Genomic DNA, 24,487 nt, shown 5'->3' with positions numbered 1-24,487 from the left:
TCACCCTCAGCCCTCACCGGTGCCCTCTGCTGACCCAGCCCCGCTCACACTGCAGGGCGCTGACCCTGTGGCGCTGCTCAGGGGGGAAGGCGTCTGGACTCTCACCTGCTGTCCGATATCTGCAGGCTGGTTGCCCACAGGCACCCTGGTGATCCCAGGCAAGTCGATCAGAGTCAGATCAGAAACACGTGGTGACCTGACTTCAAGGTCAATGAGGTTGTGGCTGATCTGTAGTCCTTTCCCAGCAATTAAATTCTGGGCTGGAAAAGAGGGTTGACCCAAAAGCCTTGCTGAGCTTTGAGGAAGTATCTTACTCGTGGGAAGCGTAGTGACCCTCAAAGGCTCCGGTAGAAAAGTTGGTCCCTAGCTGGGGATGGGATTTGGGAGCTCCTGGCAACGCGGCAGCAGGGCCTGGCTCGGGGACGCAGTTCCCAGGGTAGGACCTTGGTGGTGTGTGATGGTGAATCTCACTCGTAACTTAACGCCTCTAGAGTCATCGTGAAATACATCCGTGTGCACAGCAGTGAGAGAATTTTCTAGACAAGGTTAGTTGAGGTGAGAGGATCCATCCTAAGACAGGCAGACCCTACCATGGGCTGGGATCCTGGAGTGCGTGAAAAAGAGACGCTGGCTGTGGAATTCCTCTCTGCTTCCTAACTTTGTATTGACTGTGACCAGCCATCCGTCATTGCTTCCCCACCACGACGGACTTAATCCTTTTAAACTGTTAGCCAAAATGGACCCTTAGGACTGAAGTTGCTTTTGCCTGTAAGTTGATTGTGTCAGCAACAATAATCACAATTAACAAAGGGCATATTATTCCTAGCCCCTTCCTATCACACAGGCAGTTTAAGGTTAGCAGGGTCCCTAAAGAAGAACCAAATGTGGCTAAAAGTGAGAAATGTCCTTGAGCCTTTGAGGGGACCTGACAAGTCACTGTTGGAGGGTTGCAAGACAAGAACTCAGGAGACAATGGCATGGGGGTTTCAGTGATTGTCGGCGGTGCAGAATTCTGTCCCCCACACTAAGCTCGTCCAGAGCTGAGGAAGGCTCTGACACTCTCAAAGCTGCTGTCACTGTCCCCATGATGCTCTGTGCAGGCTCAGGGGACAGAGCAACTTGGGAAGGAGCTCCTGGCTCCAGACCTGCTTCCTCTGGGGCCAGCCCTGTGGAGGCCTCAGGTGCGGGAACGACTGTAAATTCCAAACTCCCCTCCCCCTCAGACCCGGCCTTCTGTGCTCTCATGGTTAAGCGTGGTGGTCAGCTTGGATGGACCCAGAAGCACCATGGAAGCAAACCCGTGGGCACGTCTGTGAGGGACGATCTGGATTAGCTCAGCGGGGCGGAAGGACCCACGCGACGTGTGGACCTCACTGTCCATGGGCTGGGGTCTGGGGCGGAATGAAAGGACGAAGACGCACACGAGCGAAGCAGTCTATGGCTGCTGTCACATTCTGCCAACCACTCTGGCTCTCATGAGGAAAGAGAGGGGTACACAGGGTGGCTGTAGTGTCTGGGGTCCTAATAATCAGAACCCCAAAAAGGAAGGGACCCCCAGAGCACTACTGACCCAAACAGGGACACTGACCTTTATTGATCTCCTCTTCAACCTCTGACGGCTCTGAGAACTCTCTCTGGATTCCCTCATAGCTGATCTTGGCGCTCCAGTCCTCTCCCTTCTTTAGCTTCTTCAGTTTCAGTACCAGCGGGCACCTCGTGACGATCCCTAGGAGGGCACAGCCGGACCAGAAGGACATAAGGCCTGGTTGAGGGGCAGCGAGGCTACTGCTATTGTTTGTCTACACGAACACAGGATGTCCATCAAATTGCTCTCTAAATATTTGGGTTTGTGCCCATCTATTAACGATGCTCTCACTTTTGATTATAGAAGCTTCTTTCTAGATGTGGTGTTTACAAGGGGAGATTCAAAACTCATCAAAGTGCTTAGAGGAAGTGGGAGTGGAGTCTTCAGCACTGAGTCCTCTACCACAACCGCGAAGGCATAGAGCCCTGCAGCAGAGGGAGTGGCAAACATGTAAGAACCAAAGTTAGGGGAGGGTTGTTGTACAATGTTCCAGGTACAAAGTGGCTGATAAATAAGACCTGCGTAATGTGAAGGCCAAAAAAAAAACATTTACATTAAAATTCAAGAGGGACTTGTTGGAAAAACGAAGGGTTCAGTTGAGGGGAAAATGGGAGGGATGACAAATAAAGAAGGCTGGTGGGAGAAATTGTAATCAAGATACAAGGTGCATGTGCATGGAGATTATCAATAAAAAGTGAAAAGAAAACAGTAAGTAAGAAAATACCAGTTGAAGAAAAAGAGGTAACTTAATTGGTAGATGTCATAGGTCACACTGAGGAGCCCTAACCACCCTGACTGCTACCTTGCAAGGAGAGGAAGAAACACCAGGGTCTTTATACAGAGGAGGCCACATGAGGTCACAGTGGGGAGCCACCACCAAGCCAAGGATGCAAGACCTCAGGGGACATTCAGTCTTGATCGTGAAGCTCCTCGTCCCCACCCAAAATGCATGAGAACACACGTTTGTGGTTCGAGCCCCAGATTCGGGCAGCCCTGGCCGAGGAGTCACACATGTTCTCACCACTGCCTCGGGGGAGGGCGACTCCAGACAGCGCTTCCAGCACAGAGCTCTTCCCCGAGCTCTGGTCCCCGATGACGGCGATGGCGGGCAGCGCCAGGTCCTGCTCCACACCCAGGGCCCGCAGGGAGTCGATGAGGTCGATGCAAGGGCGCACCTTCTCCTCATAGTGCTTGCAGAGGTTGCTCTCAGAGCCCTGGAGAAGGGGAAGACCAGGCCCTGGGTCATGTGCTCCAGGCTGCAGTCCACCAGGCACGCCCAACGTCAAGTACACAGTACACATAGATCAGAATCCCCAAAAGGAAGTGAGAAATGGGATGAAAATCATGAGAAGAAATAATAAACTCAGAGTGTTCAATTGTAATGACAACCACTGACCTAAAGATCTAAGGAGTAAGGGACGCTCAGGCACAAGACACACAGTAAAGGGCGCAGGCGAGACACATTAGAAACAAACTGTTCAAAGCTGCTTACCAGCAGAAGGGATCAGAAACAGAGAGAAAACGACATGGGATGTTCACAGGAGCAAAGATAAGCATGACAGTAAAACATTTTAGCAGAGAGAATGTCAGTGAGAGGACAATGAGGGGACATTCACCTATTTAATTTTCAGCGCTGGTGACTGACCCCAGGGCTTCACGCATGCTAGGTAAGTATGTCCTACCACTGACAACATCTCCATTCCCAACTGCGTTTCAATCACCGACCAGATACCATTGATCTTGAATTTTATACCCAGCAAAAATGTTATTCTGGGACTGGAGAGATGGCTTAGCGGTTAAGCGCTTGCCTGTGAAGCCTAAGGACCCCGGTTCGAGGCTCAGTTACCCAGGTCCCACGTTAGGCAGATGCACAAGGGGGCACACTCGTCTGGAGTTCGTTTGCAGAGGCTGGAGGCCCTGGCGTGCCCATTCTCTCTCTCTCCCTCTATCTTCCTTTCTCTCTGTGTCTGTTGCTCTCAAATAAATAAATTAATTAATTTAAAAATATGCTATTCTGAATGAAGGCAGGAGTGAAGGACAAATGACCCTGACAGGAAACACACAGGTGACTGGTGGCAAGCGTGTCTCCAGGACAGAAAACGTGGCCTTTATCCAACAGTGAGGAGTCACAGAGCGTTTTATTTTGCCGTTTTATAGGTGACGCATGGATTTAACTTGCAACTTTTTTAGGGGCAGGAACAGTGAAAGTGAACGTGGGAAGCTGATGTCTTGAAAGGAACTGCACGCTTTCCACACAATCCCTCTCTGCAGCCTCACAACCCTGGACGCAGACCGGGGCGACCGTCCGCACTGCACTGCGCAGAGCTCACGAGACAATGGAGACCAGAGAGTGTCAGTCACTTGGCCAACGTGCGATGGGCAGGTCAGGTGTCAGACAGTGCAGCCTGCGGCCCACTCTTAATCTCTCTCCTACGCAAATCCTAGATGGTTATTACACATAAAAGGAAACTAGAAAAAATCAAGACAGGATGCAGGGGAGAAGGTTCAGTGGTTGAAAACACTTGCTTCATAAGCCTGACTGCTATACCTCAGACCCCAGCCTGCATGTCAAAGCCAGCACATGCTGGGTCCAATCACTATTTAACATGCCTGTGGCAATGACAGGCGGAGTCACAAGAGTCCTCAGGTTGACCTCCACATGTGCCTGTGACACATGCATATGCACCCTCACACATACGTACATTTTGTAGACACATACACAAATTATCACGAACTCTAGACTGTTTAGACACACAGCACCTGAACAAAGTCTACTCTACAGAAGTGTGACGGAGCTGGCAACAGAGGGGAGGACACGAGCGGAGACCAGGAGACCCACCGTGGAACCAACACAGGAGTGCCAACCAGAGCGCTCCTGTCACTGAAAGAGCCCTGGGAGGTGGCTGAGGAGCTCAAGCAGAGCAGTGTGCTGTGGGCTCTCGGCTGCAGGAGGGACCTCCTGTGACATCAGCAGGGTGAGGGTCTTACACCACACAGGAAGCGGCTGTCGCCCAGGGCTGGCTCAGGAAGTCAAAGAGGGATGCTGTCAACAGGACAGTTGAGCAGCCAGCAAAAGGCATGTCTTGGACTAATAAAACAGTTGTTCAGGCTGGAGAGAGGGCTTAGGAGTTAAGGCGCTTGCCTGCAAAGCCTAAGAACACATGTTTGACTCTCCATGTCACCTGTAAGCCAGCCGCAGAAGGGGACACAAGAGTGCAAGGTCACGTATGCACACAAGGGGGCACAGACATCTGGAGTCCTATTGCAGTAGCTGGTTCCCTGCAGGACCAAGTCTCTCTCTCTCTCTCATTCTTGCTCATATATATACGTATATGGCTAGTCTGTTGGCCTTGCCTCAAAAGAGTGAAAATTAATAAAACATTCAAAAAATGTATTTAATACAAAAGTCTGAAGAATCCTCAGAACTGGTGTTGAAACCATGCTTCACGCAGAGAGCACACAGTGACATTTTTTCTCAAACTTAACAGCGACTGGTCTAAATCCTTCCAGAACAGTACAAATTACTCTGAAATAGAACATCTAAGTGGGAGCGTGGCGCCTGACCCATGCTTGATAGGAAGGGGCAGCCTAGAGGGTGTGGGCTGTACAGAGCGGGGCAGGAGAGGAGGGGCCCTCAGGGCCCAGTCTCAGTGTGCAACAACAAGGAAGCACTCTGCCCGGATACAGAGTGGAAGGAAGGTCTCTGGAGGCCCATGGCCACAAACGTAGAAGAGATGGAGCCGGGCCTGGTGGCGCACGTCTTTAATCACGGCACTCGGGAGGCAGAGGTAGGAGGACCGCCGTGAGTTCGAGGCCACCCTGAGATTACAGAGTGAATTCAGATCAGCTTGGACCAGAGTGAGACCCTACCTCAAAAAAAAAAAAAAAAAAAAAAAGTAGAAGAAATGCAGACCAGGACGTGAGAAAGATATCAAATCTCCTCCTCCCTGGCATTGCCACATCTTGCGCCATGGGTGTTGTTAGCCGACAGAACACAGAAAACAGCAGAGTAAAAACAAGGCTCTCGCCGTGTCTGTGAAGTGTCAGGTCACTTCTCAGAGCCATGACGAAAGTCACGAATGTCCCAGCAAGTGGTTTTTTTTTAATCACACAGAGAAATATACACAAAGCACACAATTTGGAGGCTGGTAGTAGCCACACTTCCAAGAATGAAGTGGACTGTTCTGTCCTGTCCCTGAGGTGCCAAAGGACTCCTTAAAGAAGGAGTTCCTGGACCCAGACAGGCACTCCTCTCCTCAGTGGTACCCAATGTTCCAAAGGTTGCTGAACCAGACGGAAAATGATGTCTGTTTTCCCTTTTTTCACAGTTCCTACTTTGAAACGAGTTGTATAATATCCATCAATGCTCACTGTAATGGCTTTTGTCCAGGAGACAAACAATTATTTGTATTGGATGGAGGCAGTTCCCACTTGGGGCTGTCCAGGTATCTCAGGAGGGGCAGAATCCACGGCCACTGAGGCACTAGACGTCACTCCCCTCTCAGAGAGACACAGCTCATGTCTATGAAAGGTGGCTGTAGAGCAGACACTTACCCTTTCCTGATGTTTCTCTGACTTGTCATGAAGGTCATTTTTTGCTAAAGATGATTTGACATTTCCAGATTTCGGTGAGGAATGACTCATGCTTTTTTTTTTTTTCGACCTGTTGGAGTCTGTGTTGAACACAAAGGGTTTAGTTCAGAAAATTCTGGAAGTCTTATATCTGGATATTGGACCATGGCTAAAGAACACATGCATCTGGGACGCCAGTATTGGAAATGGCCCTTCCTCCTTTGTCCAATCAACGTGTCTGTACTTTCAGGCAAAGCCCTTCCATTCTGCCTCTGCCTGGACAGGGAGCGTGTGGAGAGCTCCTCAGTCAGACGGGAGGAATAGCAAGAACCTTACTTTAAGGTACTTAAAGATGCTGTCAATCAGAAATCCCACCCCTTCCCTGCTTAGGACCGACCTCCTGTCCCCATCAAGCCCCCTCCCCCACCCTCGGATCCAGAGTGAAGACCCCTTCACCTAAGACCTGGAGTCCCAGAGCACTGGGCCATGGCTGCCTGAGTTGGCATCACAGTGCCATCAGTGGCATCGCTGGTCCCCAGGGCTTGTGCCCCATGGCCAAGGGTTCCGTGTGACAAATCTTGGGGCGTCTGTGTGCCTTCCTCTCTTTGGCCCCCTGAAATGTCAACCCCGGGTTCTGTCTGCAGTCCACAGGCCTGTGATCTTTTCCAGGGTCTCTTGTGAGACTCGGTGGACATCAGGAGCAGAGCCAACAGAGGGCGCACTTGGTGCCCTGAGCAGCCAGCTGCAGGTCAGCCTGAAGGAGCACATCCTTCCAGCTGGCCCCTGTTCTGTCAAGTGCAGGTGAGCTCCCGCTCTCCATCCTGAATGTACTGCGGAGCGGCAGGACCGCGGCCTCCCTGGCCTCTGCTCCCCACCCGTCCCTCTACAGAGCCAGTGCGCGGAGACCACACGGCGGGCTGGCCACATTTCCTGCAGGCAGGCGTCAAGCACAGGCTCCTGCCTCACCCAGAGGTCAAGGCCAAGTGGAGGCCAGGGACCAAGTGTAGGGGTCTTGGCTGCATTTCTACCCAGTGAGGTCTGGGGCCTCTCAACCCCTTCTGTCCTCAGAGTGGCTGGCTCTAGGGATAAATTGGGGTAAAGAACTACGGAAACCTTTCTTATGAAATTTACACTTTCTCTGAGATTATTGTGTGAGATGCCAACTTTTTTTAACTTATAAGACTCTGTGTGATAATGATGTAATCCACTGGTTTAAAGTAATGTGCCTGGATTTCCTGTGCCTTGGTGTTCCTGTGGCCTGGACCGATGACCAATAATGACCGCTGATGTTTAAACATGCTGACTGATCATAACCTATGCTTTTCGCCCTATTTCTAACAACAATAAAGAGAAAAATCTACCACCCTGTGCATCTGGCTTATGCGGGATCTGGGGAACCGAACCTGGGTCCCTTGGCTTTGCAGGCAAGCACCTTAACTGCTAAGCCACTTCTCCAGCCCCAGCCTGGGATTCAGTCTGCTGGGGAAGCACCCTCAGCTCAGCCGGGAACAGCAGCGGCCCAGAGGCAGGATTCCATTCCCTTCGTCCATCCTGACCTCGAGCCAGCACACTGCAGGTCTAGTAAAGGCCTGAGCTGCTGAGACCTGAAGCTGCCCAGGGTGGTCAGTCTGGGTTGAAAGCAACCCCATGTGACTCAAGCTCCCATGGGGCCCTGTGAGGTTCCTGTCCTAGGTCAAAGTGTTTGTGAACAGAGAGTCAAGCACCCTGTTCTCTGCAAAGATCAAGCTTTATCCACACCTGGCTGGAAGGAGTGTCCACAGCCAGACAGGCTAGAGGAGGGGAAGGTGAGTCCATAGGAGCCTGTGGGTTTGGGCTGAGGGAGCTAGCTGAGCTGAGCAGGGCTGAGTCCTTCACACACTTTGGGACCCTCTGGACTGGGAACAGAGGCAAGGCAGGGGAGGGTGGTGTTAACATCACTCCTGATGCCCTTCTCCGCAAAAGTCCATTCCCAACTGATCAAATCAGTCCAAGATCCCCATGGAAGTGGGTGGTGGCAACTCTAGGAGGTGGAGGGCAAGTGGCAGTTTGTACCCTCTCTGTGTCTCTGAGAGTGGCCCAGCCTCCCTCCGCCCCTGTCCCGCACGAGGACAGACTGCTGCTCCACACACTGAAACCTAGTTCAGGCTCAATGGGAAGTCCCTGGGTATCTTGCAACCAAGATTTTCCTGCCCACTGGACCTGTCAGCCCTTCCAGCACAGCCCCCAATCCTATTTTTCCTGGGGTCACCTGGCTGACTCCCAAGCCTGGGCAGAAACCAGAGCTGATGTCTGCATTCGTGGCTGGCTCCCAGGCCAGGCTGGGTACAGTGAGACTTCTCAGTGTCTTTCAACCCCAGACACCCCGGGAACTCTGCTGCACCATCCCCCCACCCATGCCAGCAGAGGGGCCTCGAATTAGGGGTGTTGTTTAAGGCACTGCCCTGGGGGTCAGTGGTGGGGATGGGGACTGTGGTCTGGGGTGGTCAAGCCCATGCAGCCGACATGGATGAGGAGCCTGGTCGCTTTCTCTGATCACTGGCAGGGACTGGCTCACGGAAACACCGATGCCACCTGCTTGCTCTGGCAGGACTAGAACCCATGTCTGATCCAGTCTCCTCAAGACTCCTCAGCAATAGCAGCTTCCTGCTTCTTCTCCAATTTCCTGGTGCTGGCCCCTGAGGGTGCTCCTCTGGGGCGCAACAACCAATCTGGTCCCTCACTTACACACCTGAGCCTAAGGATGAGGTGTTCTGATTAGATGTCCGATCCATGGATGTGACCCGACAGGTCTATGTAAGCCCCTTGCCTTTCCTTGGCCCTTCCTGCTCCTGTGAGGGGATCTTCTTGGTCTCCCCTTCTGCTTCCTGCTGGGAGAGGGGACAATTTCCTTTCTGCCTGCGTGCTGGTCTGCGTGGGTGACCAGGTAAGATGTCTCCAACCCACCCTGGCTCTGACTCCCTTAGCCCCTGCCCCGCTGAGCCCGCCCTCCCCTCCCCTATGTGAAGCTCCTCCCCATCTCACAGCCAGGCTGAGGGAGGCTTTCTCTTGGTTTGGGCTCTCCCTCTTAACCTTAACTCTCCCTCCAGTAAATCTCATAACTCACCCTTCTCTGAGCCCTCGTTGGCTGTTCTTTGGTAACTTGGACCACGACTGGAAGTTTGGTTCAAGATGCAGGGGTCGCCTGCATCTTTTTTTGTTTTTTTGTTCTTTTTGTTTTTTGAGCTAGGGTCTCACTCTAGCCCAGGCTGACCTGGAATTCACTATGGAGTCTCAGGGTGGCCTCGAACTCACAGCAATCCTCCTACCTCTGCCTCCCAAGTGCTGGGATTAAAGGCGTGCGCCACCACGCCCGGCTGGTCTCCTGCATCTTTCTGGGGGTCGGATCCTGCCATGCTGTCCAGCCCGGCATCACTGGCATGGCCATGCCCAGCAGTCCTTACCTGGGTCCGCACCAGGAGCTCTGCTGCCAGTCTATCCAGGCTGGGATGGTCCAGGTCCCCCTGCAGCAGCACAGTGCCTGGATTGCAGGCTCCTGGGCTTTTAGTAGTGCTGGGCTGGCCCGCCCCTTCCCCTTTGAGAACTTACAGGAACTGCGAGGGGCGGGGCTGAGATGGGAAATGAAACCCATCCCCAGCCCGCCGCCCCCGCGGTCTGGGTGTAAGGGCTCAGCTCACCGCCTGCCTCCTCTGCAGCTGAACCTGGCTCCCTGTAGACTTCCATTTTCACCGGGTCTTTCGGGCTCCTCCGTGATCCCACGTGCTGTGGCCAGTCGGGTCCTGGGCCCACGCCAAGTCCCTCTCCTCCCCCATCAGCTCCCTCTCCCTTGCTCTGTCTGCTTTGAGGCTTCCCCTCGTCAGGCCTCTCTGACTTGTCCAGGCTGAGAACTGACAGGCTGCGCTGGGAATGCAAGATGTCACGGGTGGCCTCCTTATGGGGAGGGGGCGCCCTCTAGTCTCTGCCTGGGGAGAGACATTTCTCTTCGAGGGCGCGCAGCCTTTCTCCCTCCAAGCTGGCCTTTGCTGCACGCAGCAGCGCTGGGCATGGTGGTCTGCGGAGCCCCGCAGTCTCGGGAAAGACTCAGCAAGCTGCCTAGAGCTTCTGAGCCCCTCGCTTCCTGCTCAGGATCAAGAGGGGCAGCAGCACCTGGGGGCTGTGGGCTCACTGGCGCTGGTCAGGGTCTGGCACTCAGGGGAGACGGGGTACAGGCTCGTAGCCCACCCCACCTCCCTGCACAGCCTGGTCTTCGGGACTGCGCCTCCTGTGCAGAGGACTCCCTCCATCTCAGCGATGCCTCTCCTCCTGGGCACCCATGGGACTCACTTGCTGAAGCTCTTCTGAGCAGGGAGCTGTCAGTTTCCCTGTCTCCCCATGGCGCATGGCCCTGTCTCAGGGCCTTGGCCTCAGCCACCAAGCTGAAGATCAAGTCTGGGGCAGCGATTCTGCTGGCCCCACCGCAGCCTTGCAATTCCGGGGCCTGCTCAGTTTCAGTTTCAGTTTCTGTTTCCTTCGCTTTTCTGTGGTTGTTAGGAGAGGACAGTCCAGCTGTGCTGAGAAGTCACGTGTGTGGGTCTGGGCCTTGGCTCATGTAGGAGGTCGGGGGGGCTCTCTGATGGGTGGGAGGTGACTTGGGGTGGTGGCGATCTGGGGGGAGGGGCAGCTGCATAGGTTTAGAGGAGGCAGCCTAAGAGTTGGCCTGTCTAGGGGAAGAGGCGGAAAAGGGGAGGACTAAGGTGTGGAGCTGGTGTCAGGGCCCCTTCGGGCGGGGAGGACCACCAGCTGCAGGGCAGCCCAGGACTGTCTGTCCCTCTGCACTCTGGGAGCCTGACCACAGGAGCTGGAGTGGCCCCCATATATCCAGCTCCCAGGGGCTGAAAGAACTGCAGAGTGGCCCCAAGCATCTGCTCCTTGGGCTCTTGAGTCCCTCCTGGGCTCAGGGGAGACCCACCTAGTGCCACCCCAGCCCAGCTGGACTCTCCAAGTGAGCCGGGTATGGTGACGCACACCTTTAACCCCAGCACTCAGGAAGCAGAGGCAGGAGGATCGCTGTCAGTTCCAGGCCAGGCTGAGACTCCACAGTGAATTCCAGGTCAGCCTGGGCTAGAGTGAGACCCCACCTCAGAAAACTAAAATAAAGAAAAGGAGAAGGAGGCAAGGGACAGAGGAAGAAGAGGACGAGGAAGACCAATGGGAACGAGTGCAGTAGCTGGGCATACGGGCACTTGCCACCTTCCCCTTGTGTGAGCCTCGCAGGAAGAACTTGATAGAGCCTGCGTTATCTCACTAAGTATATCTTTTCTCTCCAGTTCCATCCATTTTCTTGCAAATCTCATAGCTTAATTTTTCTTTACAGCCGTGTGAACCTCCATTGCATCTACATTTTTCATGACCCGTCGTCAGTTGATGGGCAGCTAGGCCAATTCCACTTCCTAGTTATTGTGAATAGAGCAACAACAAACATGGCAGAGCAAGTATCTCTGTGGGAAGGTATAGAGTCCTGTGGGTATATGCCAAGGAGTTGTTTGTTTGGTTTTTTTTTTATCTTTTGTAAAAACTGTGTATATTGTGACACATCTCCATAAATAAACCAGGCGATACTTGAACACATAATGACTTCCTGCCTCAGCTTGCTAGGCGCTGGGGTTTTAGGCGTGTGCTGCCTTGCTCAGCAGTAAACACTACTTTCAGGAGCAGTCTTAGGTTCCCAGCAAAAACTGAGCAGAAAATCCAGCGTTCTGTATGCCACCCACCCCTCTGCCCACAAGCACAGCCGTCCTACTGCCAGCGTCCCCATGCTGGATGAGCCCACACTGACACGCTACCGCCCAGGGATCACAGCCCACACAACAGCCCACCCTCAGCTTTGACATTTGTGCACCGACCGGGCACAGGAGGCGACCAGTAAGTGTTCAGGGTACTTCAAACACGAGCCCACCATACTGGTGGGTGAAAGGAGCCTTTGAGGAAAAGGCCTGGAAGGATCCATCCAGCCAAACCTGCCATGACCTCTCGCTTCTGCTGCACCTCGGCCATCGATTACAAAGGGCCAGTGCCCATGGGTGACATCCATGCCAGGGCACAGCAGCCTTGAGACTATGATAGGGATGCCCACAGAAGCTACATATGATAACACAGGCCAAAGAAATTATCTGCCGCTCCATCAGGCTTGCCTCAGTTTCCCTGGGGGTCTACATTGTTTTAGACTTCATTACAACTCTTACCGCCTTCAAACATATCAAAGTATTGTGACGCTGTTACCTTCCCGGTCACATCTGAAATAAAGGAGATACTTGTTTTTAAAAGAAAGCTCATGGGACCACAGGTATATTGGGGACCCCAGCACCCCTTCGTGGCACATTTCTTCTCTTGTCTCTGTGGGAAGTAGGATTGCTGTGGTTCCCCAGGCTACAGAAGGGCTGTGTGGGAGACGAGCCCCAATCCGGGCCACACTAACACCATCTGGCAGAGAGCCTCCATTTATCTGGGCTGTGTGCCAGGATGCAGCAAGACACTCCATCCACATGGACACTTTGCCCAGACCAGCAGAACCCTGGTAGGAGCTAGGAGGACACATATGCTTGGAAGTCCCCATTTGGTTGTGAGAGGCTGCAGCGACCTCTGCTGCCTAACACTAGGTGGCGCTCCCTCCAAACGCGGGGAGAACAGATACTGACAACTGCCAGGAGGGTCACACACTAGGCCAGGCCCCCAAGAGCATCGCCTGCACCTTGCCCCTGCTCTGGAACTGTCTCTGTCAGTCAGGCCTGATCTAAATCTCCCCAAAGCCCTCCCTCCCCAGCCACCCACATCCCCGGTCCTTGCCACATCACCTTGGGGACCCTGGAGGCCATCAGACTGAAGGCAGCTGTTCTTGCCCCACAGCCTTGCCATCATTGGCCCTGCATCGGCTCCCTCCTGCTGGAACCCCACTTCCCAAGCCCGCTGTGGTGCTTTCTAACTACCAGGGCCCAAAAACAATCTGATCCCAAGAAAGGCTAAATGTCATCTTCCACAGGGTTCCAGGATCCCTCTGTCACACAGCAGAAGGTGGGTGCTCCCCTCCGCTCAGACCCCCGGGACCCAGAGAGATGGAAGGTGCAATAAGGACTGGGGTCTGAGAAAAACAGCGCCCCTTCTTGTTTCTGAAAAGCCTCTTTTAGTTTCAGGTTTTCAGTTATTTTGTGGTTGGGACCACAGGTAGTTTGTAAAGTGAGACTTTACAATAATCCTAAGATTTCTTAAAATGCATTTCAATGTAGATCTAGGTACACGCAACTGTCTTGAAAAGCCAAGGCCTCTATGAAAACCCATCTCTGCCTTGCGAGGGAGGTCTGAACAGCAGCAGTAACCACTTACAGTCGACGACAGCAATGTTTATCCCTCTCCCCACGTTCCTGGTCTTCTCTCCGAGGAGCCTGCAACGCAAGTACCAGCGTCCTCAGCGGAGGAGCGCTGTGCCCTCAAAGGAGCAGCCTTTCTCTCGGGGGCCCTCTGTGCGCAGGACCCGGGACACCCACTCTCCTGGCCTCTGCTCCCCTGTGGGCATGCAGGGGCCTCAGACGCCAGGCAGGAGAAGCCCAGGGTGCTTGGCTCAGGGTCTTCACAGGGCCTACCTCACCGCGTCCCTTACCAGCCCCTCTACTCCATGCTGCCTTTGCCCGGGCTGAGGCCAAGCAGCCCCTCGGGGCGTCCTCCTGGCCTGCTTCCCGCTCCGTCAGGGGCCCCCAGGCTCTGCTGACTCTTGCCATCCTCGCACTAAGTCCAATCCAGGCCTCCTTAGTAATCACTTTGCACTGTATCACTCAATTTTTATTTTTCCACGGGAGAAATTGAAGTGTCAAATTCACATGCGATTTTAATTCCAATTTTGTACAAAACCAAGAATGCTGCATGCGTCCTTGAGATGGAAACCAGCGCTGAAGATCATAGTAAGTGTTTATGTCTGCGTGCAGTATCTGTGAGCATGCGTTACATGTGCAGTGTGGGCATGCACACATGTATGTAGCATGTACAGGCATGTACATGTGTGCAAGGTATGAGTCAACAACATCAGACCCCATGGCAACAGAAGAAAACAGACTTCCAGGACCCAGGGCCATCCAATACGAAGTTTGAAATAGCTATTCTTAATATACTCAAGAAAATGGTGGATAAGGCAGAGTAAGTCAACTGGAAGGTACAAAAGCTGGCAAGTGCATTTGAAAGACATAAGTTTGAAATATAAAGTGACAATATCTAAAATTAGTTGTATATAGCAGAATTTTGTTTGTTGTTTGTTTGCTTATTTTGATAGAGTCTCACTCTAGCCCAGGATGACGTGAAACTCACTCTGTAGCCCTAGGCTGGTCTTGAACCCATGATGATCCTCCTACATGAGCCTCCTGAGTGCTGTCATTGAACCTTTAATGACTGGGTTTAATGTCAGATTGGACTCAGTAAAAAAGGACATTGGTGAGAGGAAAAATGTTTCAGTCCTCAGTAAACCCTGGAGAGATACAAATATGAAGACCACATCATGGACTGTGAGGCAGAGAATGCAGTAATAAGGCCCCAAACGGGCTTCACTAAGAATTGCAGAATAGAAATCAATGGAATGGAAGATAGGTTTGTGGGGAACTCGTCACATGCCATGAAGGGCTTCATGAATACATAATGAAGAGGCCACAAACATAGCCAAATAAGAGAAAAGGAAACTTGCCAAATACAAATACTGAAACCCAAGTTCAAATAAAAACTCTTAAAGGCAATCAAAAGGGAAAATGTAGTCGCCTTCATGTGAGCAAAAATTAGACTTTAAGCTGACTTCTCCCAAGCAACAATGAAGGTTGAAGACAGCAGAACCAAACTTGAATGTGGTGGAAGATGTCCTGCCTGCAGAGGCTTCTCTCAGGATGAACTGCAGAGACAGAAGAGGAAGTTGGTGTCTTCTGGCAGCCCACACAGCCAATTTCACCAGGTGTCTTTTGCTATATGTATATCTGATGTGGCAGGGCCTGGTGGCGCATGTCTGAAATCCCAGCACTTGGGAGGCTGAGGTAGGGGATGGCTGTGAGTTTGAGGCCAGCCTGAGACTACACAGTGAATTCCAGATCAGCCTGGGGGAGACCATACCAGAAACCACCCAAAAAACCCTTTAGCATTCCCCAATAGCTACATTATCAGCTGTGGATGTCACAGCTTGAAAACGTGTCACTGGTACTAGAAACTCAGGTTTTCAGGGCTAGGTAAACACTTAAAAGACAAGATGAAGGACTGGAGGGAGGAAATCCTGATGAGAAATTCAAGCATCATGGCGCTCACGCGTTCACCTTGGGAGAAGGGCTCCGGCCATACGTGCTCACGGTTTGCTGAGTCCGGGGTGCAGGCGAGCGCACCTTGCAGCTAAAACGCTGTCTTCTTGCAGGAAGGAGAAAAGCCCCAGGGTGAGCCAAGAGAGACCTCGGTGGCTCTGAAGCAGGGCAGCCCTCCAAGCTACGAGAGTAACCTGAGGAGGTTGCCCAAGAAAACTGAGTTAGAAGTGAATAATCCCCAAAGAAAATGCTGTAGGATTCTTTGCAGAATTACATAAACGTTTAGAGTAGAAATCATGCTAAATATCTGCAAACTCAGAATATCAAAGAGGAGCGAATATTTTCCCACTGTCTGTGCGTGGGGCATAGACCACAGAAAGAAATGAGCCTAGGAGGGGCACCGTCGCCCACACCCGAGGAGCTCCACAGTGCAGCCCCATGAGGGGCTTTCCTCACATTTTCACAGCAATGTGTAAGTTCTGACACTGAGAAAATGCAAGAAGGGACACCAGCACCCTTCCCCAGTGACACACGGCGGCTTCTCATGTGAACTTGGATTCAGCCTCGGTTCTCTTCCAGGCAGCAGTGGCTTGGCCACCTCAGAGCCGAGGGCCCGGCCGACGCTGCGCCCTTCCTAGGGGCACCCACTTACAGCTCATCCTCGAAGCAGATCTTGGCGTACTTGTCTCTCCCTCCGCCGCTGAGCAACCGGTACGCGTAGCTGTTGGAGGGACATGGGCTCCAGTGGTCACATTTCTGCCTTTTGGGGGCTGGAGCTGCAATGAGGAGAACATGACAGTGTCACAGAACCGCTGTGTGACCTCGGGGGCCCACGGCTCTGTGTCAGCCCCCTCACCAGCAATGCCTGCTCCAGTGCAAGCTTTGCAGCAAGGCTCCCAGCTGCAATAGGGCCCAGAAAGCCCTGAAAGACAGATGTGCAGTGCGTTTCACCTGGCTCTGTCTTCTGCTGACACCCACACAAGGGCATACGATGAACCAGGGGCAACAATTTCCAAAGTACTGGGGTCACTGCCCATGGGTGCTTCTCATAACTGCAGTCCTTGGGGTGTCACGGGTGTTCACATTACAGCAGAAGACAGGTTTCAGGTGTCTGTGATGTTGGATAACAAGGACAGCCACTTGTGGAGACTCCACAATGTCTGCCTTTACACCCACATGCACATCTACCATATACCTACCACATCATCCCCTCACCACACAAATCCCCTATAAGCAAGATGTCACACACACGCCACCCCCACCCTGTATAAACCACATACAACACACCACACATACCACACCACATTGTACATACACCACACACACATGCATATACCATATGCAATAAAACATGCACACAGAACATATACAATAAATCACACATACACATAAATGTTAAAGCACACATGTACACACTGGACAATATACTGCAGACATCACACAGGTCACATATATCATACAACATACCTTACACACCACACATAAATACCCACAATACACTCTCTCTCACTCACACACACAAACACACACACACTGTACCCACACACAAAAACACATGACGCCCACAATGATCACAGCTGGCCCACTTTTTTCCACTGGAGGAGAACTGCGCTCTGCTCAGAGCGCGGGGTGTCCGCATGGGCAGGCCCTGGAGACCTCATTCAGAGTGAGCAATGCAGGGCGAGAGGCCAGCCTGAGGCTAGCAAACAAGCAGCCAGCTGACCCTGGCCATCTGGGTTCCCAGCATGCCCCACGCCCCACACACCCTTCACCACAGCATCACCATACATGCCCTGGCACATCATAAAGCGGGACCCTCAGGGCTGTGCCAATTCAACTATGCATAATGTTGTCACCTGCAGGGACTCGGGAAATGCTTTTTCACCCTTCTAATTTGACTGGGGACTTGGGGATCACTGTGCTTCTGTGACTGAGTACACAGGAACTGAGAGACAGAGTCAAGTGGTAAAACATACAGGAGTGACCGTGAGTCAGCACTCAAAGGACATCACCACGGGCGATCATCTCCCTACAAAGTAGGGCAGCAGGACAGGAAAGGACACAAGCTTGACAGAGCAACCGGAACACAAGGAGAAAGGGCAGGGGTGGAGGAGTATGTCGTTAGCCAACAAAATAGCCTGGAATGCCAACAGATGCTCCAACTAAAAGGCAGAGAATTACTGAGGGTATTTTTAAAATATTCTACTTTTATTCATTTATTTGAGAGAAAGAATGAGGCAGAGGAAGAGAAAGAGAGAGAGAGAAAGAAAGAATAGGTGCTCTGCTCCAGAATTCTCAGGCACTGGAAACGAACTCCAGATGCATGTGCCGCCTTGTGCATCTGGCTTACATGGGTCCTGGGGAATTGAGCTGAGCGCCTTTGGCTTTGCAGGCAAGCGCCTTAACCACTAAGCTATCTCTCCAGCCTCCAGGGGGTATTTTTTTTTAAAGACACTCCTACGTTTTGCCAAAAGACTCATATCACCTTTAAGGCTGTATGTAAACTGGGGGTTCAGGAACCACAAGAGAGTTGGGACATCTGTATTTAGGGTAAATGGGTGACAAACCAAACTGTAAACAGAGACAAGAAGTTGGAAAAGTCAAGAAGGAAACAGGGGCCAAGGCTCGGCTCAAGAGCAGAGACGGGCTTCATTAGGAAAAGCCTGAAAAGGGCTCTGACCAGGCAGATAATGGCGATGGGTGATCTGGATCATTCCAGGAATTGGTAACGGGGAGGAGTGGTTGGGTTCCTTTGAGAAACGAGAGTCACAGTGAAGCGGCAGTCAGTGTCCAAAGATGGAGTCGTTCTCGTTCCAACACAAGATCTTTGGGGTGAGGAAGTAGCTCACAGGAGAGAGTGCTTGCTGCGTAAGCATGGAACCCGGAGAGGGCCCGAGTTCAGTCCCCAGCACCCCTTTAAAAGTTGGGGCTCACTCATCAGCCAGTTTAATGGAGAGTGGCAGCTCCAGATTCAGCAAGAGACGAAGCAGCGCACACCAAGGCAGAGGAAACCCTGTCACATTACTCGAAACCAGTGGATTACAGAGCCACAAGCAAAGAATTGTGCATTTCACAGAAAGATCTCAGAAAAAACTTGTAATTTCATAAGAAATGTTGCCACAGTTCTTTCCCACAGTTCATCCCAGCAACCAGCCAACCAATCTTGGAGCAGAAGGGGTTGAGAGGCCCCAGACTTGACTGGGTAGAAATGCAGCGAAGACCCCAACACCTGGCCACTAGTTCCTTGCTTGGCCTTGACCTCTGGGTGAGGCAGGAGCCTGTGCTTGACGCCTGCCTGCAGGAAATGTGGCCAGACCGCCGTGTGGTCTCCGCGCACTGGCTCTGTAGAGGGACGGGTGGGGAGCAGAGGCCAGGGAGGCCGCGGTCCTGCCGCTCCGCAGTACATTCAGGATGGAGAGCGGGAGCTCACCTGCACTTGACAGAACAGGGGCCAGCTGGAAGGATGTGCTCCTTCAGGCTGACCTGCAGCTGGCTGCTCAGGGCACCAAGTGCGCCCTCTGTTGGCTCTGCTCCTGATGTCCACCGAGTCTCACAAGTGACCTGGGAAAAGATCATAGGCCTGTGGACTGCAGACAGAACCCGGGGCTGACATTTCAGGGGGCCAAAGAGAGGAAGGCACACAGACGCCCCAAGATTTGTCACACGGAACCCTTGGCCATGGGGCACAAGCCCTGGGGACCAGCGATGCCACTGATGGCACCATGATGCCAACTCAGGCAGCCATGGCCCAGTGCTCTTTTGCTCAAGGACGTAGGTGAAGGGGGTCTGCACTCTGGAGCCATGGACTCAGTGAGAAGAGGCCTTTCCAAAGGCGTGGCTGGCGGTTGTGTCTGGATGAGAATTCTGACAGGCCAACTTCATAAGGAACGTGTTTCCCTTCCTCTCCAGAGAGCGCGATGACGGACACGCTGTGCTGGGGCAGTGCCAGCAGCAGGCATGAGCAGAGGAGCAAGGAAGGGTCTTTTTTAAAAATATATTTATTTATTTATTTGCAAGCAGAGAAAGAATGGGCATGCCAGGGCCTCTAGCCGCTGTAAACAAACTCCATATGCATGCGCCACTTTGTCCATCTGGCTTTATGTGAGTACAGGGGAATCGAACCCAGATTGTCAGGTTTTACAGACAAGCACCTTAACCGCTGAGCCATCTCTCCAGCCCCCAAGGGTCTTTTTTTGACACTGGGGTCCCAGATGAGTCTTTAGCCAGGGGTACGTTTACCTGTAGCAGGAGTCTAGGACTTTTCTGAACTCAACTCTTTCTTTATGTCCAGTACAAATTCCAACAAGGTGAAGAAGACAACAAATTATTGTTTTCCACAGAAATGAATAAAAAGAAAAAGATTGTCGCTTCTTTACCCAACTGCCTGCTGTGACGTGTTCCGTCTGGAAGAGAAAAGTCAGGAAATGGTAAGTCTGTCTTAAAGTCTCTTGGCAATAAGATATGACCTGTGGGCTAGAGAGATGTCTTAGTGGTTAAGTGCTTGCCATTGAAGCTTAAGGACTCAGGTTCGAGGCTCGATTCCCCAGGACCCACGTTAGCCAGATGCACAAGGGGGCACGCGCATCTGGAGTTTGTTTGCAGTGGCTGGAGGCCCTAGCACACCCATTCCCTGTCTCTCTCTCTCTCTCTGCCTCTTTCTCTCTCGCTCACTCTTTTTTTCATTGTTTCTTTCTTCTGAAGGAAATCTAAGTAATTATGTACCAAATCCATGCATATTGTTTTATATTACATAGAATAAAAGTTCTAATTTTCTTTTTAAAAAATATGTTATTTATTTATTTGAGAGAGAAGGAGAGAGAGAGAATAAATGGGTATTCCAGGGCCTCTAGCCACTGCAAACAAACTCCAGATACCATGCACCACTTTGCTCATCTGGCTTTATATGGGTACCAGGGAATTGAACTCCAGTCCTTAAGTTTTGCAGACAAGCACCTTAACCGCTGAGCCATCTCTCCAGACTCTATGTTTCTATTAAAACAAACACTGTGCCCTTGAGATCACTTGAAAGGTAAATCATTTCCTAGGCTATGTGGTGCCCTCCCCACCCCCAAACTTAGGACTGGAACAGAGGTCATTTTGGTTTATCCTGTGGTGCACGCCTTTAATCCCAGCACTTAGGAGGCAGAGGTAGGAGGATCGCTGCCAATTCTGGGCCAGCCTGGGAATACAAAGTGAGTGCCAGGTCAGCCTGGGCTAGAGTTAAGGCACGGCCTCAGAACAAGAGCAAAATAAATAAACAAGTAAATAAAAATAGAAAATTTTAAAGGAAAGGAAAAGTTACCTTTTTTAAGTTAGAACTCAGAAAAAATAGGCAAGCTTAGCTGTGAAGTAAAAAATAGTAAAATAAAATACAGTAAAAATAGGCAAGCCTGCAGGTGGCCTCACTGGAGGGGCCTCTGGGAGTCGGTGGATAAGCTACTCCACCAAGAAGTAACTATTTCCCCCTTCTCTCCAGTATGTCTTTAGGTGAATCAGCTTCCTGGTTCGCCTCCTGGCCAGGTGACAAGCTCAGGTTGATTAACTCTTAAGGGAGAGAACCACAGGACGTCTTTGTAATCTCATGTTTTAGGTAAAATGGACCAAAGGTGATAGTGTTCTTTTGACCAGGAAGTGGCAACCTCCTCCCTTGCATATTTTAATCTTAAATACATGCAAATTTAATTCTCCTTCCCCTTTTTTTATTTTTTATTGATTTTATTTTATTTCATTTATTTGTTTATTTATTTATTTATTTATTGGTTTTCTGGTTTTTCAAGATAGGGTCTCACTCCAGCCCAGGCTGACCTGGAATTCACTATGTTGTCTCAGGGGGGGCCTCGAACTCAGAGTGATCCTCCAACCTCTGCCTTCCGAGTGCTGGGATTAAAGGCGTGCGCCACCACGCCCGGCTTTCCCCTCATTTTAAAAGCCAGTGTTACCAGGGGGAATGGGAGATAGAGTCCAAAGCTGACTGTGAGGGAGGAGTCCAGCCTCAATGGCTTTCCAGCCTATGGATGGCTGGCTAGCTCCCGCACACAGTCACATGCTCTCAACACGGGCAGGGACATCCAGGGCGTACCTGGAACCTGAGGTTCATATTGTTCACAGAGGGGCGCAATAGGAGCTAGATAATTTTCTTGGCAAGGCACACCAGGAGAGGAGCCCTTGGTAGGCAGCTATATTCTGGACGCCCCCAAGATGGCCACCTAAGATGGTGCAGAAGGTGGCTCACTGCCTAACTCTTCTTCCCTTAGTGAGTGAATTTTCCTTCTGAGCATCCTGGGACCCGCACCCCACGCTGGAGGCGTGGTGGACCAACTCAGCGGGCACTTTTCGTCTTCCAGTTGACCGTGGGTTCCACTCTGTCACCTTGACCCCTGACATGTATCTCGTCCCCCGGGTGTCTGTTCACATTGCTATTCATATGATCTTCCTCTATACTCTGGGCCTGACAGATGTGTAGTAACTCTCTTCACTTTCTGGGTTACTGACTCTCTGGACATCTGAATTTCCTGTCCTCCGCTTTGATGCATTTTCCCTCTGTGATCTCTCCTTAAGCCCCAAGTTCTTCATCACCTAATATTGGAGCCTCTTTCTATGAGAAGGGGAAGGGTTGGTGCTCTCACGCTCTGTTTCGTGTGTGTGTGTGTGTGTGTGTGTGTGTGTGTGTGTCTTCAGAATGTTTTGGCATGCATGTGCCCTCAGGTACTGTCTTCCAGTGTGTATAACTGTTCCACACCTTCCATCTTTCCTAGACACCAATTTTTCCTAATAAACCTCATCTTTCATAATTTATCCCTAAATATATTCAGTAATTCTTAATTTTTCTTGCTCAGTGTCTGTTTTCTCACTTCTTTGTTAAACTAGACAAGAGCCCAAAAGTTGGGTTCATAGGCCCTCCCTAAACCCCCCAGATCCTTCTATCCTTGGACAAAACCCATCACATATACTGTGGAGCTATGATGTCTCCATAGACCAGTCGGCTACTAAGCCCTGTCTTATGTAAGGAAGAAATGTCTTTTAAAAAAGGCATGCTCTGGGCTGGAGAGATGGCTTAGCAGCCAAAGCGCTCGCCTGTGAAGCCAAAGGACAACAGTTCAATTCCCCGGGACCCACATAAGCCAGCTGCACAAAGTGGAGCACGCGTCTGGAGTTCGTTCGCAGTGGCTGAAGGCCCTGGTGCATCCATTCTCTCTCTCCCTCTTCCTTTCTTTCTATCTCTCTCTCAAATAAATAAATAAACATTTTAAAAAATGGCAGGCTCTCATAAGCCTGCCTGGCCTGCCCAGTCTTGGGAACAACATGACGAGAGTGGACCTTTGGGGCTTCTGTAGCCCCTGGTGGCACCTGCAAAGGCAGGTCATAGAGGACTGCACAATGATTTAAACATATGTGAAACTTCATATTATGGCCAAAGGGCTAAAATATGTACTAATTTTTCTTATTACTATAACTTAGGTGCATAATTGATTTTATTTATTTTATTTTAAAACTATCATCAATTCATAAAAATCTACCTTTATTTTAAAAAAAAGATATTATAATTCTGATTTTTTGGAAAAAAAGTCATGCTCAGTTCTGGGGAGGTGGCTCGGTGTGTAAGAGTACTTGCCATATGTAATATGTAATTACATATGTAATATGTAATATGCCATATGACCTACCTTCAATCCCAGGATCCACATAAGCAGCCAAGTGTGGCTCTGCATGCTCCAGGATTGAGGAGGCAGAGACAGGAGAATCGCCGTTGCTTGCTGCTCAGCCGGTCTCACTGAAAACAGCAGCTCCAGGCTCCGTCTCAGGGGATCAAAGTGCGGCAGGGATAGAGAGGACCCTGGGCGTCCTACTGTGGTCTCCACGTGCACGCGCACGGGCACGCATGTGCACACCGCTTCCCTTCACCTTCCCCACATCTTCCTCTGTCTCCCCCTAACAGCTCTCCCCTCAGTTCCCCTCAGATCTCAGTTCTCCTCTCAACCCTCCCCGCAGCCTTCCCCACCAAGCCCTCCCACCACAGACCTGCCCACGGCTGTCCCCACCAGTCCCCCCACGGTCTCCCCCAAACTCTCTCCATGCTCTTCCCTTTATTCCACCTCACAATGCTCACCTCAGACCTCCCCACAACTGCCCTCAGCACTTCCCACGCCTTTTCCTCTCTCTTCTTTTTAAAAATTAATTAATTAACTTATGAGAGAGAGAGAGAGAATGGGCACGCCAGGGCCTCCTGCCACCGCAAACAGCTCCAGATGCCTGTGCCACCTTGTGCATCTGGCTTTCATGGGACCTGGAAAAAATCGAACCTGGGTCCTTAGGCTTCACAGGCATGCACCTTAACCGCTAAGCTATCTCTCCAGCCCTCCTTTCTCTTCTTGAGAAAGAGCCTCATGGCTGTTGCTGGAGCATCCTTTTCTCTGCCCTAAGCACTTGCCCTGGCTTCCCTGAGCTCACAAGAAAAAAGAAAAAAACCTCAAGGGCCACCATCTGACTCAACTCTGTCTTTGCATATCACTGTTTAGTTCTGTTTTCACAGGGAGGCAAGCCCTTCCCGTCCTGTGTCACTGTGAACACTGATTTAATTGCATTTCACACATTCTGACATGTCATGTTTCATTATTTTCTAAAAATGATTTTTTACTTTTTTCTATGTCTTTTTACATCAAGGAGTTTGTGTGTGTGTGTGTTTTTTAAATGATTTATTTATTTTTATTTGAGACAGAGAGAAGGAGAGAGAGACATAATGGGCGCACCAGGGCCTCCAGCCACTGCAAATGAATACCAGATGCATGTGCCATCTTATGCATCTGGCTTACATGGGACCTGGAGAAATGAACCTGGGTCCTTAGGCTTTGCAGGCAAGTGCCTTAACTGCTAAGCCATCTCTCCATTCCACTGAGGGCCCTCTTCAATGGGGTTGCTGGTATTCACCATGGGCGTTGTGGGTTATGCGTTTTCTGACCTCTCTTTTGGCCCCAAAACTAGTGGGAGTTTCTTCTTGGAGTCCATAATCTCAGTGTCCATAGGCTTCTGCTTCAGTCTCCAGCTC

General features: G+C 51.2%; 1 protein-coding gene across 3 annotated transcripts in view; it reads right to left on the bottom strand.

The window, feature by feature from the left end:
* LOC101612640 (interferon-induced GTP-binding protein Mx2) overlaps positions 1–10,653 on the bottom strand; it is a 29,806-nt gene extending 19,153 nt beyond the window's left edge. The window contains exons 1-6 of one of the 3 annotated variants that reach the window (XM_045150588.1): positions 9,598–10,653; positions 8,886–9,024; positions 6,140–6,258; positions 2,607–2,799; positions 1,589–1,726; positions 106–260 (exon numbers count right to left, since the gene is read on the bottom strand). In XM_045150588.1, the coding sequence (XP_045006523.1) occupies positions 106–260; positions 1,589–1,726; positions 2,607–2,799; positions 6,140–6,258; positions 8,886–8,928 (648 nt within the window). In that variant the 5' untranslated portion in view covers positions 8,929–9,024; positions 9,598–10,653. The remainder of the gene's footprint in view (positions 1–105; positions 261–1,588; positions 1,727–2,606; positions 2,800–6,139; positions 6,259–8,885; positions 9,025–9,597) is intronic. The other 2 variants (XM_045150587.1, XM_045150590.1) reach the window with 2 other exon arrangements.
* Between the last annotated feature and the right edge of the window lie 13,834 nt (positions 10,654–24,487).

The sequence above is a fragment of the Jaculus jaculus genome, chromosome 5 (genome assembly GCF_020740685.1).
Source record: "Jaculus jaculus isolate mJacJac1 chromosome 5, mJacJac1.mat.Y.cur, whole genome shotgun sequence".
NCBI classification, from domain to species: domain Eukaryota; kingdom Metazoa; phylum Chordata; class Mammalia; order Rodentia; family Dipodidae; genus Jaculus; species Jaculus jaculus.
This window is presented reverse-complemented; position numbering and strand designations above follow the sequence as displayed.